Source organism: Pocillopora verrucosa, chromosome 7 (assembly GCF_036669915.1).
Source record: "Pocillopora verrucosa isolate sample1 chromosome 7, ASM3666991v2, whole genome shotgun sequence".
NCBI lineage: Eukaryota > Metazoa > Cnidaria > Anthozoa > Scleractinia > Pocilloporidae > Pocillopora > Pocillopora verrucosa.
The window spans coordinates 6,954,815-6,968,622 of NC_089318.1; the positions used below are offsets into that span (position 1 = coordinate 6,954,815).

Consider the following 13,808-nt stretch of genomic DNA (forward strand, 5'->3'; position numbering starts at 1 on the left):
AAAGGCTTCTTATTACAATTTCATACCTCGCTAACTTGGTCTCTTTGACAGGTCCGGTTCAAATTTCCCGTCCTACCTAGACGAGGTTCAAATTCGCCACTCCCGGGCACAAGCCACAGTCAGATGCCCGTGGGTTGCCGGGGGGGTGTTGAAGCTTCGAATTGATCGTTGCCTAATACGCTGCCAATCTATGCCAATATTTGAATTCTAGAGATCTGTTGTTAAAATTTAGATCGTGTTTCACTCATGTCGTTTGCTATATAGACTGACGCTAACAAATTGTTTTCGTCTTCTCAACAGCGTGTAGATCTGCACACGGGGTGAAATTTGTTACAAAAAATTGCGCACAAAATTGTTGTGATGTCGTCGACAACCTGTGCCTATTATGGAGCAAGTTAAAAGGTAGCTTAGCCCTCAACATCTGATCATTCGTATCCACAGTCTCCATACCGTTCTCAATACATTTCTCATGGTACGTTCGAGGAGAATCCATTTAATGATTATTTTGTTCATTCTCGTGACCTTGATGAAAGAATCGGGTATGATAACGTGAGGAGAAATTTGATGCTATTTACTCTAAGACGTTCAAGGTTGAGGACAATTTCTGTGGCTCTGATCTGATTACAAGGAGTTGTCGTTTCCATCAAATCCGGCACTTGGTGGGGCATTTGAACACAGTTTTGGCTAAAAGGGAGGGGAATTTGAACGTACCAATTTTCAAAAGGTCAAATGATTGGGGGGTTGCCTGGGGGGTCGGATGTAGAAGCTTCAAATTGATCGATGTATAAATTACCGCAGTGTTTAAACAACCGGGACCCAAGTGACAAATTCAAATTTTACATTCGCCAATTTGAAATAACATGCAATTATTGCTCGTAAGGTCCCACATTAATTTTAAAAGTGATTGCCCTTCTGCAACCCCCTATTGTAGACATCTAACAGTATTTTAGGTTTCGGCATTAATATATGGTTTGATGTTGGTGAATTTTTTTCCTTGTAGAAAGGCGTGTGGCGGTTCCCTTTGCAGGACTGCTTTCCATTCCTCACGTGAACCTGATCATGTCTTTGGAGAACAAACGGGTATGGAGTTAAATCAACGATAAACATTCCTTTTTTTTGTTGTTACAAACGGACGAGTTACTTTTCATTTTACAAGGATCTCTCGCGTTGCAGATACCTCGTTGTGTAAGGACAGCGGCTAAAATCCTCCATGAAATTTTTAGTATTTGAATGTAACAAATAACCGCCATTACTGCAAATGAGTCGAGGGTGAAATATTGTTCATTTTTTGTGGTGCGAGTTGTTTGATTAAGCGGCGTAACTGGTGTAATTCAGGTCGTGTGGGATAGTCTTCAAGATTTATTTCTTACGCTGATGAACAAACAACTGGTTCGTGGATATGAGGTCGAGCAGTGTTACATTGGTGCTTTGGGAAGCGTCACAGACGAGGTTAGATGCTTACAGGAAGGTGTTACTCGAAACGTTTCTCTCCTTTTGTTTGTTTGTTAAGTCCATTGTTTGCTCGCTTGCTATAAGGTATTGGTCCTCCTCCCGGTAGAAAAGGGTGTATTATTGACAGGAAATCGTTTATTTGCAAATTGTTTTCAGTTGGATCTTTCTGTATCTTTCTGTGTTTTCCCAGTGAAGATTAAAATTTGTTGTTTATTCGTTCGCGCGCTAAAAACAAATTCCCAGCGGTTTCTTGGCTGGAAGGAAATCAGCTTGGTAGCTTAAAAAGAACATGCTGTTAGTGAATATGCAAGCGTTCAAGGTGCAATGGCAGGAAACAGTTTGATAAGACAAAAAGTGTGACTTTTTTTTGTCCCTTAAAGAGTTTGAAACAGAAGGGAATTGCAAGTACTTGTTAAAACCTATAATTCTTTAACTCCATGTGTGACCAAGACATAATTTCTTCTAACTATATCAATAAAATTCAAGCAGGCAAGTGATGAGAAGAAAGAAAAAAAATCAACAAGGGGATCATTAGTTGATCCAATACCAAATTATCTGAACTAACATCGCAAGAATTGTATGGCAGACAGTAAGGAGAATTACTAAGGAGGTCTAGGGAGTGAAACTGATCGGTTAAGCACACTGCTTAACATGAACAGTAGAAAATTGTGCAACTTACGAAGCTTTGGATGAATTGAATAAAGTTTTATTGTGGTATCTTTCTTACATTTTGAAGGAAACTTCTGTTGAGATTGGAAGAGCATCTTGTTCTTTGATGTTGGCATATCACGAAGGAAGCAGACCGACAGGTATTGAGAATTAAATGGATAATGGTTCAATATTCAATCACAAGCCACGGTGACCAAAATGTCTCGTTATGTAATATGTCGCTGCCTACACAGCACAGTACTTCAGTAGATCCGGAATTTTGTGAAAGTCAAAGGGAGGGCTTTCAATAACACAACTCCAGCTGAAGACGGCGGGGTTGATTTCGAACAGAGGACCTCAGATTCGAGGATTTTTCACAAGATGAGAAGGAAATGCAACGTGGCAAACAAGTACCGGTTGGGAGGGATAAGATTACAACGGCTTGCCTCACCATCGGGTGATAAGAGAAAATTTCCTATTGAGTGTCGAAAACCACTACCAAGGTAATTCCAGTGTCCAATCAGAAAAAAGCTTTACCTTATCAGAAGCCAGCCAATAAAAACTCAAAGTAAAAACAAGGAAATTGCTGGAAGCGCGGGAAAACATGAATTACCAAGTCGCGGTTGAATTGAGTTTTACATTTGATTGGTCGAGAGGACAGCGCGAGTTTTTCTGGACAATCATTGAGCAAAGTTTAGTAAAACCGAAGCAATGCCTTATAAATTTACTTTCGACACTCAATTGAAAATTTATCTATATGTCAAGTTGTTTAATGATAAACAATATTTTGTTAGCTCATGTTATTCATTGTCATTTAGATTCGCAAGATGAAACCCGCAGGGCTGTTCATCAATCTCAGTTTGCCCTTCTCCTTTCTGTTCTGACCCAGAAGTTTTCAGACAACGCTGTTTTGTCCAGTTTGTTGAGGAGACGGCATCAAGAATAACTCTGGGGTCATTCTAATGTCAGAACTTTCTGCTGTGGAGTAAAAGACCTCTTTTCCCTCTGCGGTTTACAATTACACATATAGAGATATGTATGGAGGGTTAACGAACACAGAGTGTGGTCTATGATTGAGAACAGACGAACCGACTTTTCATACTGATCTCTGTTGTAATTTTCTTATGTCATTGACCGAGCGGACTCTTTTTTAAAATTTGTCTAACAGTCGGTGTTGCGAGTTGCAAACTGTTCTGTAACGGGAGAATTTAGGCAACACGAAGTATTTCTCACTACTTCGTCAGCAGTTCAAATGAACTTGTCTCAGCCCACTACGATAAGAAAACAATCTATGCTTTTTCAGGAAAAAATAGTTTAAATCACAAACAACAGAAATAATTTTCTTTACGAATAATACAGAAAAAAATAGAATCGGGCAACTCAAATTATCTTAATTTATACTTGCAAAGCTGCTAAGAATGAGCATAATATTGCCCATTTCACCAAATTTGTACATAGTATATGAAGTAAAACCCAGTGTAAGTGTTTTTAGAGCAAGGATTGTGGTTGTTGGGGTGAATTACATTGTCCTCCTGCTAAATGCAATTTTCACTTGAGTTTTGCCTGTGTGCGTGGTCTACAAAATCCTTGCCACCTTCTCAATCAATCAAAAAAAAATAAAGCAATTTTTAAATCAATGTCGAAAGTTATACAGGATACCCTGGTTTTACTTCACTTCGTTCTGTGATTGGTTCAGAAAATTCGCACCACTTTCTCAACCAATCAGATGCAAAACTGAAACTAAAACGGAACCTGGTGCCTCACTTTTCCCGCGCTTTAGGCGCCTTTATTTACCTTCGGTTCTGATCGGCTCCTTATGATATTTTCGAATTATCTGTTGTGATTATCCTCCTTTTGTTTTACGACATTCTATCGAAATGCCCTTTTAAAACCGCCAAACTTGACTCCGTCACGTCCGCTTCCTCGGTTTAAGACTCGGAAATGCTACAAGCAAAAAGTTTTGAGTCTTTTCAGCGCAGACAGAGGGAATCACGCCTTTTTGGTGATTAAAAATGACAACGGAGCGTTCTTTATAGTGAAATAAGGGAGCAAATGATTCAGCAAATAATTCCGTCGCCATTACCATGTTTTACTTTATTAAATCAAAGGAAAACTTCAAACGTATACAAAGTAAGCCAGGAGAATACACTGCTCTTCATCGCCATGATACTAAAGACACGATGGTACTTCCTTCTAGTTTTGCGTTTTCCTGGCAAAGAATTACAGGTGCATGTCTCTTAAGTAATCCAGCTTCAGTTGGAAGGATGCAACTGTTGTCATTCCGCTTCCCTGGAGGAAATATGTCCGCAATACTTCCCAATCAGGTGCATACATTTCTTGTTTGCATTGTATGTTTCACCAACTTTCCATGCCGTGTGGTCAGTCGGCGGTGTGCGATCTGTCAAGTAAACTTGTCGTTTTCCTCTTCTTTGAAGTCCTATCCATGGTTCATGAGCCGTCAACTCGCCGTCTTCTTGAGAAGGTTTAAGAGAGACTATTTGGGTGGCTGATGTATTTTAGCGAGTTATCCTCCAAATGTTTGGCAGTATCTCCAAGCGTCTTTCCATTCCCTGGTTGGAATGTAGAGGACTTCCATAATGAAACTCAACTCTCTGGGCAAACTGATTGTGATAAAAATAAGGAGGAGGACAACAAGTTAGAACGGTGCTGTACAGAGTGAGTAAAGAAAACTTTTAGAAAAGGGGAGTGGCCGCAGCCTCAAAAATGGATGTTTAGATGAAGAAACCGCACTGACAACTCTTCAGAATCTTTTACATGTGTCCTTGTATTTCCACACCTGTGTCAGTACGCGCCAAATCATTTCCAGTGATGGGATAAACGAAATTTGAAAGGCTCAATGAGCAAACCATTCAAAATTTTTTTTACCAACCGTGGAAAGGTCCAGTATTACACGGCCTCGTTTCTTTTCTGGGTCCTGAACACCGAGCCTGCTTTTTAGACGGAGCGGGATTGGTACAAGTGCGCTTGCGCTCTCTTCTCCGTCTCTGCAGACAGCGTTGCAATCTCCCCAGTCTCTCCAATTCCTCCATCTGGCACAGACAACGATTCTGAAAGAGACAAGATGTGTTTTAAAAAGTATAGTGTAGGCACTTCGTGCTTTAGCATTAACTGAACAAGAGCGCTGATGTTATCATTTTTCATCTTGCAACTTCTGTACTTCTCAACACAACAGAGTTGATCGCAGCCACTTTTGAAGAAACCGTGCATGTAATAATCATCCCTCTTGCACGTACTCCATCCCTATTTGTCAAAGGGAATGGCGACATTCTTATCGTAACGGTATTCATAACAGCTGGGATGATCTTGTGGATGGCAACATTTTCCCTCGTCTATCTTGTTCAAAAACTTGAGATAGCCACACCATAAAATAATTAGTACGACGTAGAGCCCAGACGATATATCTGAAAAGAGGAAATAAATTTGATTAACTGGCTCTGAACTGTTTTAGGCAGTATTGTTGGAAGAAAATTCTTCGCTGATTAACATTCAGCCAGTTGATCAATCAATGACTGGTCGCCCAAGTTAATCTACAGCTTTCGACAAGGTAAGAATACTCACACTGAAAAAAATCCCAACGCACCACCTAAGGGCGTAAAAATTGTTTCAGCAGATCAGAGGTACAAGATGAAGAAAGGTAGAGAGCAGGCTGATCCGCATATTGGGCAGCACAGCATCGCAGTACCATCCCTTCTCCAGGCGTACAACACTTTCGTCTCCGAGATGATTAGAATCACTCCTCCAAAATCCCCGAGGGTAGGTGCTGATTTTGGGGAAAACCGACCATCCCGTCCTAAGTAAGCTCCCCCACGGTCTACACTGTATCTTTGGCACGGAACACGGCGTCGCACGGGGCGATAGTCGCTGCCCCGCCATGGGAGTAGCCGCGGCCCTCGGTAAACACCCAGCAGGAAACTGATACATGGAATGACAGACACTAGCTGCATCCTGCTTCCTATATGAACCTAAATGCGTGTCATTCATGAACCTAGTATTGAGGTTTTGTACACCAAGAGTCTCTGTCGCTCAATTTAGTCCATCATTTGACTCAGTCAATTTGACAGAAAATGTGGAATCTTAAGGTAATAACATCAATTCAGTAATTAGGCTTTAAGGCGAAGATAACACTGCGGTCCAAAATTGATTACTAGACAGCAAAAAAAAAAAAGCAATGGCTGATAAGGTTACAGGATATTTGAACATTTTCCACCAAATTCCGAGCTTGTTTGATTCTTGTTTATTCATTGACTTTGCAACTGAGCTACGATTCCCAAAATTAAATATTTGCACAAAACACAGCCCAACTGAGGCTGTTAAACTCCTCCCAATCTATTTTGGTCCTTAGCCAAACATGCCTGGAACGCAAATCCATCGAGGAAATCTTTGAAACATTTGACTGGCATGAAATGGCATGAACACTGTGCAATACTACGCTCTTTGTTCACGTTTAAACTCACTCCAAGCATTTATTTATTTATTTTTTTGGTCAGATAAATGAATGTTTAATCGTTTGTCTCACGGTGCAAGTCAGGCTATCGATTGCATTAATCGTTTTTATTACTGAAGTGAAAAAAGGATAAAACAGAAATGAAGTAAAGACTGTAAAAAATAAACAGTGTCAAAATAATGCATTATAATGTAGTTTATAATGCATTAAATAAGGTTCCCTAAAGAGTTTCTAAGCTGATATTTCGAGCTTCGTCATTCGCTTCTGACGAAGGATTAACGCTCGAAACGTCAGCTTTGGGAACTCTTCACGGTGGCTGATTTCATTAGCCATTAATGGATTAAAACCAAACTACCTTGTAATACTCCCCACAAGCAGCACCACAAATTCTTTAGTTACTTACCCCTTTATATATTCATCTATATTTCAGTAGTTTGTCTTACATGTCAACACTCGCATAGTTTATGGTCCGGCTACGACAAAACCATTTTAATACAAAACCCACGTAACGCTTTGCGTTACGAGTACTTTTAGCATAAATAAAGCCGAAGCCGCCTGTTTTAAATTAGGAACATTAAGTCGCACGAAGAAAGCTTTCAGAGTTCGTTAGAGCAGAAGAACAAATGTATGTTAACTTTGATACAAACGTCTTCCGTTCGAGACTAGAGAGACTATTTACATAATTATGAAATTTTAAACAACGTATTTTACATTTCTGGTGTTCTGATCTATTTAATTAATACTGTTAAAACAACTTTATTAAAATCCAGGCTCTGCCTACATACTATATTGCCGAAGAAAAAAAATATTTTTGATGAGAAAGGAAAACGTATGTATATTTAATATATATATATATATATATATATATATATATATTCAAATTTGCAACGTTTTTGAAAACGGGCGTACATAAATATAATTATATCATCTTTTTTTTACCTTCTCAACTTAAAATGGGAAACAGATAAAACGCTGTATATTACATCAACGTTTTTAGGTTCAGAAAAATATAACGCTGCCACAACAGAAAGAACAACCTGTTACTTTCACAATTTCGCGATGACTCAAATTTTGCGCTACAATTTCCTCGCTCTACCAGGACCTTTACTTGAGAAAGCTCACCTCGGTTTAAATCTGTTCCAATTGCTATAATATTGGCACAGCACCGCAAAACATTTTTAAATGCCAATGTTGAATTTTCATTCAGTCGTACAGCGTTACACACTTCATTCGATTTAAGTTTTGCTCTTTTAGCGCTCGGAAGTAACATTGACTCCAGGTCACTTAAATTTGAATAAAATTAAAAATGTTAATTTCCACTGCGTAATCGAAATTGGAAATTTATAAAGCAAGTATTCCACTCGCGCTTGTTGGATACGAAATTTGTTATAACCAACTCGGCGCTATGTGGCTTGTTAGCGACATGTATTTCCATCTCACAATTTCACGATGACTTTCAAATTTTGCGCTGCAATTTCCCGCACGCTCTCCCAGAAGCTTTAGTTGAGAAAGCTCACCTTTGAAGTTTGCTCCAGTAGCCATAATATTGGCACAGCACCGCAAAACATTTTTAAATGCCGGAGGTGAATTTTAATTTCATTTGGTCGTACAGCGTTGCACATTTCATTTGATTCAAGTTTTGCTCTTTTAGTGCTCGGTAGTAACATTGACTTCCGGTCACTTAAGTTTGAATAAACTTTAAAGTTAATTCCCACGGCATAATTGGAAATTTATAAAGCAAGTATTCCACTAACGCTTGTTGGATACGAAATTTGTTATAGCCAAATCGGCGCTACGTGGCTTGTTAGCGACATGTATTTCCATCTAATATCCAACAAACGCTCGTGGAATAAGGAAACGATAGACCTTTAAGCTTAATAATCTCTCGGCTGGAGATCAGTGCGTTGCAGCAGCCGTGTGTTCCTCAATTGATGAAAAGGAACACGTTCACACGAGCAATGGTTCCTGAATTACTCATTCATGAAGCACGTTTTCCCAAAACAGGAACAAATACGCCTCATGCGGATTTAATCACACTCGCCTTTCTACAAAATTGACGCGTCACAAATCAAATTGGGCCTTAATCACGCGTATACACCCTTTGTTACCCTATTTTGTGTTGAAAGGCTTTTGCGTGCCTACCAGTAAGCTGTTAAAACGTTTTTCATTTTCAGAATCTATAGTTTTTAAGCTTTACAGTGTTATATAGGGTGTATATAATTTACCATGGTTTCTCTTAAATAGTGCACCTAAGTCGATTTCTTCCTGAAGGCGTCTTATTTTGTCACAGGCGTCCCAAGCTCAAGTCTCGAGAAAAAGCGAAGGAATGATTAATTCATGAGGGCGTAACGCGTTGTGTGACTCGGTGTGGTGTTAAGTTACCGTTGAGAATTAGGACACGTTATAAGGAATAGAATGGGAAACGAAATATGGTCGATTTACGACGGTAACAATTTCGAAATATGAACATTTTAGACGTAAAATCAATAAACTTACTCACATCTTGTGTGTGCGTTGTAGTTTCTGGCAAATTGCACCGCGTTCGCCCCCTATCGAGTTCGCCCCTTCGAGTTCGCCCCTACCTTATGCCGTGTTCGCCCCCTACACTTTTCGAGTTCGACCCCATTAAGACGAGTTCGCCCCTTGATTGAGTGATATCCAGATGAGTTGATTTGTGACGAAGGCACTAGCAGAATGTGCCAAATGTCACGTCAGCGACGACCATTTTGCTTAGCTTATTATTCAGACTGGAAAAGATATAAAACAACCTGGGTTTATCTAACGAACACGAAATGTGTTGATCGTAACAACCAGACTTGAGAAGATGCAAACCACGCTTTCATCGCGACAGCATTGCTTAAGTTGTTAGACTTGTACCTCGTTTAGCTTTATTTATGAAATTAAGACTGAAGAATTTACGAAACCACGATTTGATCACGCTTTTGATTATTTAAGACTTCTTGAGAGAATGTGTTGCACACTTCATTGTGTTTTAAGGTCATAGCAACCAGACTTGAGAAAATGCAAACCAGGATCGCAAACCACGTTTTCGTCTCCCTAGCTCCCACGCACATATAAACTTTCAAAATGGTCGTCGGTCAATTAAAATTCAAAACTTGTCTTGGTTCTAACTTGTTTGCAATGTTCGATAGAAACTAATTTAGACATGACTCAATCTGGGGGCGAACTCGACTTGGTGGGGTCGAACTCGAAAAGTGTGGGGGCGAACACGGTATAAGGTAGGGCCGAACTCGAAGGGGCGAACTTGATAGGGGGCGAAAGCGGCGGATACCGTTTCTGGCGATTTCTGCCATTTTAAGCGGTCAGTGTAAAACGCAGACCGCAGACGGCAGACCGCAGGCCGGGGATAAACTGCAGACTGAGGGTTAAATGCAGACTGAAGACTGCAGACTAGGGGTAAAATGCAGACTCGGTTCTAAAACAACCCGCATATCCGGAAAAACTTCAAAAGTGAGCTGGGATCGAGGCCGCCGAAGTCGTGAGAGGCTGGCAGTAATCGTCTTCCTCGGATGATTTTCGTGTTGACGTATTGTTTTATGGTAAGAACGATTAGAAACGCAAGTGTTCGAATATGCAGTTCACATGTATACTTTGTTTGGCCTTTAAAATGAGTAGTAGCGATGGACCTTCATCAGACATCGGCAATTTCGATTACTTGGACAATAAAACCTATTTTTGCGTACCCTTGTTTTGCGCTGGGAAGTTAGGTGTGCAAATTCTTTTAATCTAATGCAAATTTGGGAGTGCGAGATAAGGGTCTAATTAAAAAACTCGAAACAATACTGATCCCTGGATGTCTGCCTTTCTTATTCCACTCGGTGTTTCACTTCAGTATTCAGTAACCCGAACTAAATCTGCGGCTTTTCATGGTCAACTTAACCTGTGTCGGGCTTCGTGTTGGCCGACAAGGGATGCTTAAAAAATTTAGTTTTGCTGTGACGTGTTTTTATTCACTGGAAAATGGTGGAGTCTTGATTAAATTGAAACAAATGATGAGCAAGTAAAAGTCTCAAAGTCCTTTTAAGTTCAATCATTCAGAGAAACCAGAAATGTTCATGAATTTGAACTAAAGAACCCAGTCTGCATTTTACCCCTGGTCTGCAGTCTGCAGCCTGCAATATGTGTTTTAAATTGACTGCCGTTTTAAGCTTGTTTTGCGATCACCGTTATTCCTGTTATTCGTTGTATGAGGCGTATTTGTTCCTGTTTGGGTTTAGTGGAAAACGTGGTTCAGTTGGTTCAGTTGGTTCATCATTGAATTATTCAGGAACAATTGCCCGGGTGAACATGTTCCTTTTCATCAACTGAGGAACACACGGTTCCTGCAAGGCACGGATCTCCAGCCGAGAGGTTATTAGGCTTGAAGGTCTATCGTTTCCTAATTCCACGAGCGCTTGTTGGATATTAGATGGAAATACATGTCACCAACAAGCAACGTAGCGCCGAGTTGGCTATAACGAATTTTATATCCAACAAGCGCGAGTGAAATACTTGTTTTACAAAATTTTCAATTTTCGATGATGCTGTGTGAATGTATTATAAATGTTATTTAAATTTAATTAACCAAAAGTCAATGTTACTTCCGAGCGCTTGAATCAAATGAACTTGAATCAAATGAACTTGAATCAAATGGAATGTGCAACGCTTTACGACCGTGTGAAAACTCAATACTGGCATTTAAAAATGTTTTGCGGTGCTGTGCCAATATTATAGCTACTGGAACAGACTTCAAAGGTGAGCTTTCTCGACTAAAGGTTCTGGTAGAGTGTGGAAATTGCAGCTCAAAATTTGAGTCATCGTGAAATTGCGAAAGTAACAGGTTGTTCTTTCTGTTATGGCAGCGTTATATTTTTTCTAGAACTAAAAACGTTTATGTAATATGCAGCATTCTATCTATTTCCCATTTTTAAGCTAAGAAGGTAAAACAAAGATGATATAGTTAGTATATTCGCCCGTTTTCAAAAACGTTGCAAATTTGAAAATATATATTAAACAGATAGACCTTTTCCTTTCTCATCAAAAATATCTTTTTTTTTTTAGGTAATGTAGTATATGGGTAGAGTCTGTATTTTAATAAAGTTGTATTAACATTATTAATTAAATAAATCAGGACACTAAAAATGCAAAATTTCATAATAATGTAAATAGTCTCTCGAGTATCGAAAGGAAGTGTGTTTTAGGAGACGTCTGCATCAAAGTTAATATATATTTGTTCTTCAGCTCTAACGACCACTATAAGCTTTCTTCCGCGACTTAAAGTCACGTCTGTCTTAGAGACGTGAGCTTGGGACACCTGTGGTACGTGTTGGAATGTTGTTCCTGTTTTCTGGGGCAAAAAAAGTCGTCGTGGTCCACGCACATTGTCAGTTGAACAGGTACGATTATTCTTGAGCAACTCAACCTCCCTATTCTCTGGTATGTACAAAAAATATTTCCTTTAGTACAATCTGATTTTAGTACAAACTCACTTAATTTCTGATCTCACGGGAAAATTGACTGAACTTAAATTTCTACTACAAAATTTCCATTTCAGCCATACATTCTACCATACTATCTTTCGTACTATTTTGTTATTTTCATCCTCATGATACGCTTATCATTTTAATGAGTTTGGAGTTGGTGATAATCTACACCCTCAAAACATTGTGGACAGATCGTTCAAACTTGTCATATTTAGCGCTAACACTGCGGGATATATGCATTGAAAAACAACAACGAGGCAGCTAATTATAGAAAGCATTTAAAACTGGCAGAGTAACCAGCGTTAAAAATGACAATTAAACCGAATCAACTTTGTCAGTATTTCAAGCAAAGCATTAGTAATTTTTTAAATGTTCTTGGTTTTCACAGCCACCTATTACATTCCAAGTGAGTCAATTACTTTTTGACGGTACCTCACCTAAATAAAGTCAATAAAATGTCTGGATGCAGGGAACGAAAGATAAGACATCTTTCTTTTCCACTTCTTACAATGTTTAAGCTGATAATGTTTATGTTCACCTTGAAAAACGTCATCTATATCTGGGCCTTGTTTGCCAGAAAACTTTGTGTGCATCTGGGCCTTGTTTAACAGAAACTCTTCTCATTTCGCTTTTATATTGATGACAGATGAAACTTAATCAAATGATTCGTGTGGCGTCGTGCGCTCTTTTTTTTTTTTTTTTTTTTTTTTTTAATTTATTTTTTTTATTTTCACTTAAAGCACAAATACTAGAATAATACAAACAAATACAAAGTTAATTACACTAACGCTTACGCTACTCACTAACACTAATTACGAAATACTGCGTTACATTACATTCACAGTCGGCTAGATTTAATTTATGTTGTGGTTATATAATAATATAAACCTAATTTGTACAAATACTTCTACATCAAATTCCTTTTTTGGTAGAACGACTGTATATACAACTGCGTCTATAACTATTAATACCCGATACTCATCTATTGAGTTACAATAACATGTTTTCCCATTTTTTATAATGAATAGATTCTTTTTTATTCTTTTTTGCAATCAAAAATTCAAATTTCCGAGTTTCAGATGTTTTAGCCTTCAGTAAGGATACAGACGGCTTGATATTTTTACAACGACATGAATAAATGGTATATTTTCCAAGAATGATTATGTGATTTAACAAACAATTCCCAGGGATATTATCGGAAATACCAAAGAGGATTGTTACCTCATCAAGCTTATCAATTTTCATATTGTAAGTATTTAACCAAGAAATAACCGAAAGCCAAAAGTTTTTAGTGTAAGTACAGCTGATTAGAAGATGCTCAAGAGTTTCTTCGTGATCTCCACAAAAGGTACACATCGGAGAAGGAACCAAATTCATTTTATATAGGATTTTATTGGTGTAGAGAATACGATTTAAGATTTTGTATTGAAAGGCTCTCGTTCTAGTGTCAAGAGTGACTCGACCCGGCAATAGATAAATATTTTTCCAGTCTATATTACCTGAAATATTGTATACGGAATTAAACTTAGATTGGGCAGTCGGAGAAATCTGGATTCGTTTGACCAGGGTGGAATAGATTGATTTTGAAGTCATTCTAGTTATATCTTGAACATCGTCTGAAACAGTTTTGTCAATTCGGTTGTTATTATTCTCTCCAACGTTAAGGAGCTGTTTCCAGTTAGGCGGAATGGCGGAAAAAATGCCTTGTAGGAGTAAGTAATCTGACAAGGAGAGATTTTTCTCTCTAAAAGCGTCCCACC

General features: G+C 38.7%; 1 protein-coding gene across 1 annotated transcript; it reads left to right on the top strand.

Moving 5' to 3' along the window:
- Positions 1 to 304: 304 nt before the first annotated feature.
- Positions 305 to 3,710, top strand: LOC136282354 (uncharacterized). The gene is made up of 5 exons (XM_066169888.1): positions 305 to 402; positions 1,001 to 1,080; positions 1,336 to 1,449; positions 2,189 to 2,261; positions 2,919 to 3,710. The coding sequence occupies exons 2-5, from the start codon at positions 1,060 to 1,062 to the stop codon at positions 3,044 to 3,046; spliced, it is 336 nt and encodes a 111-aa protein (XP_066025985.1). The 5' UTR covers positions 305 to 402; positions 1,001 to 1,059; the 3' UTR covers positions 3,047 to 3,710.
- Positions 3,711 to 13,808: the final 10,098 nt, after the last annotated feature.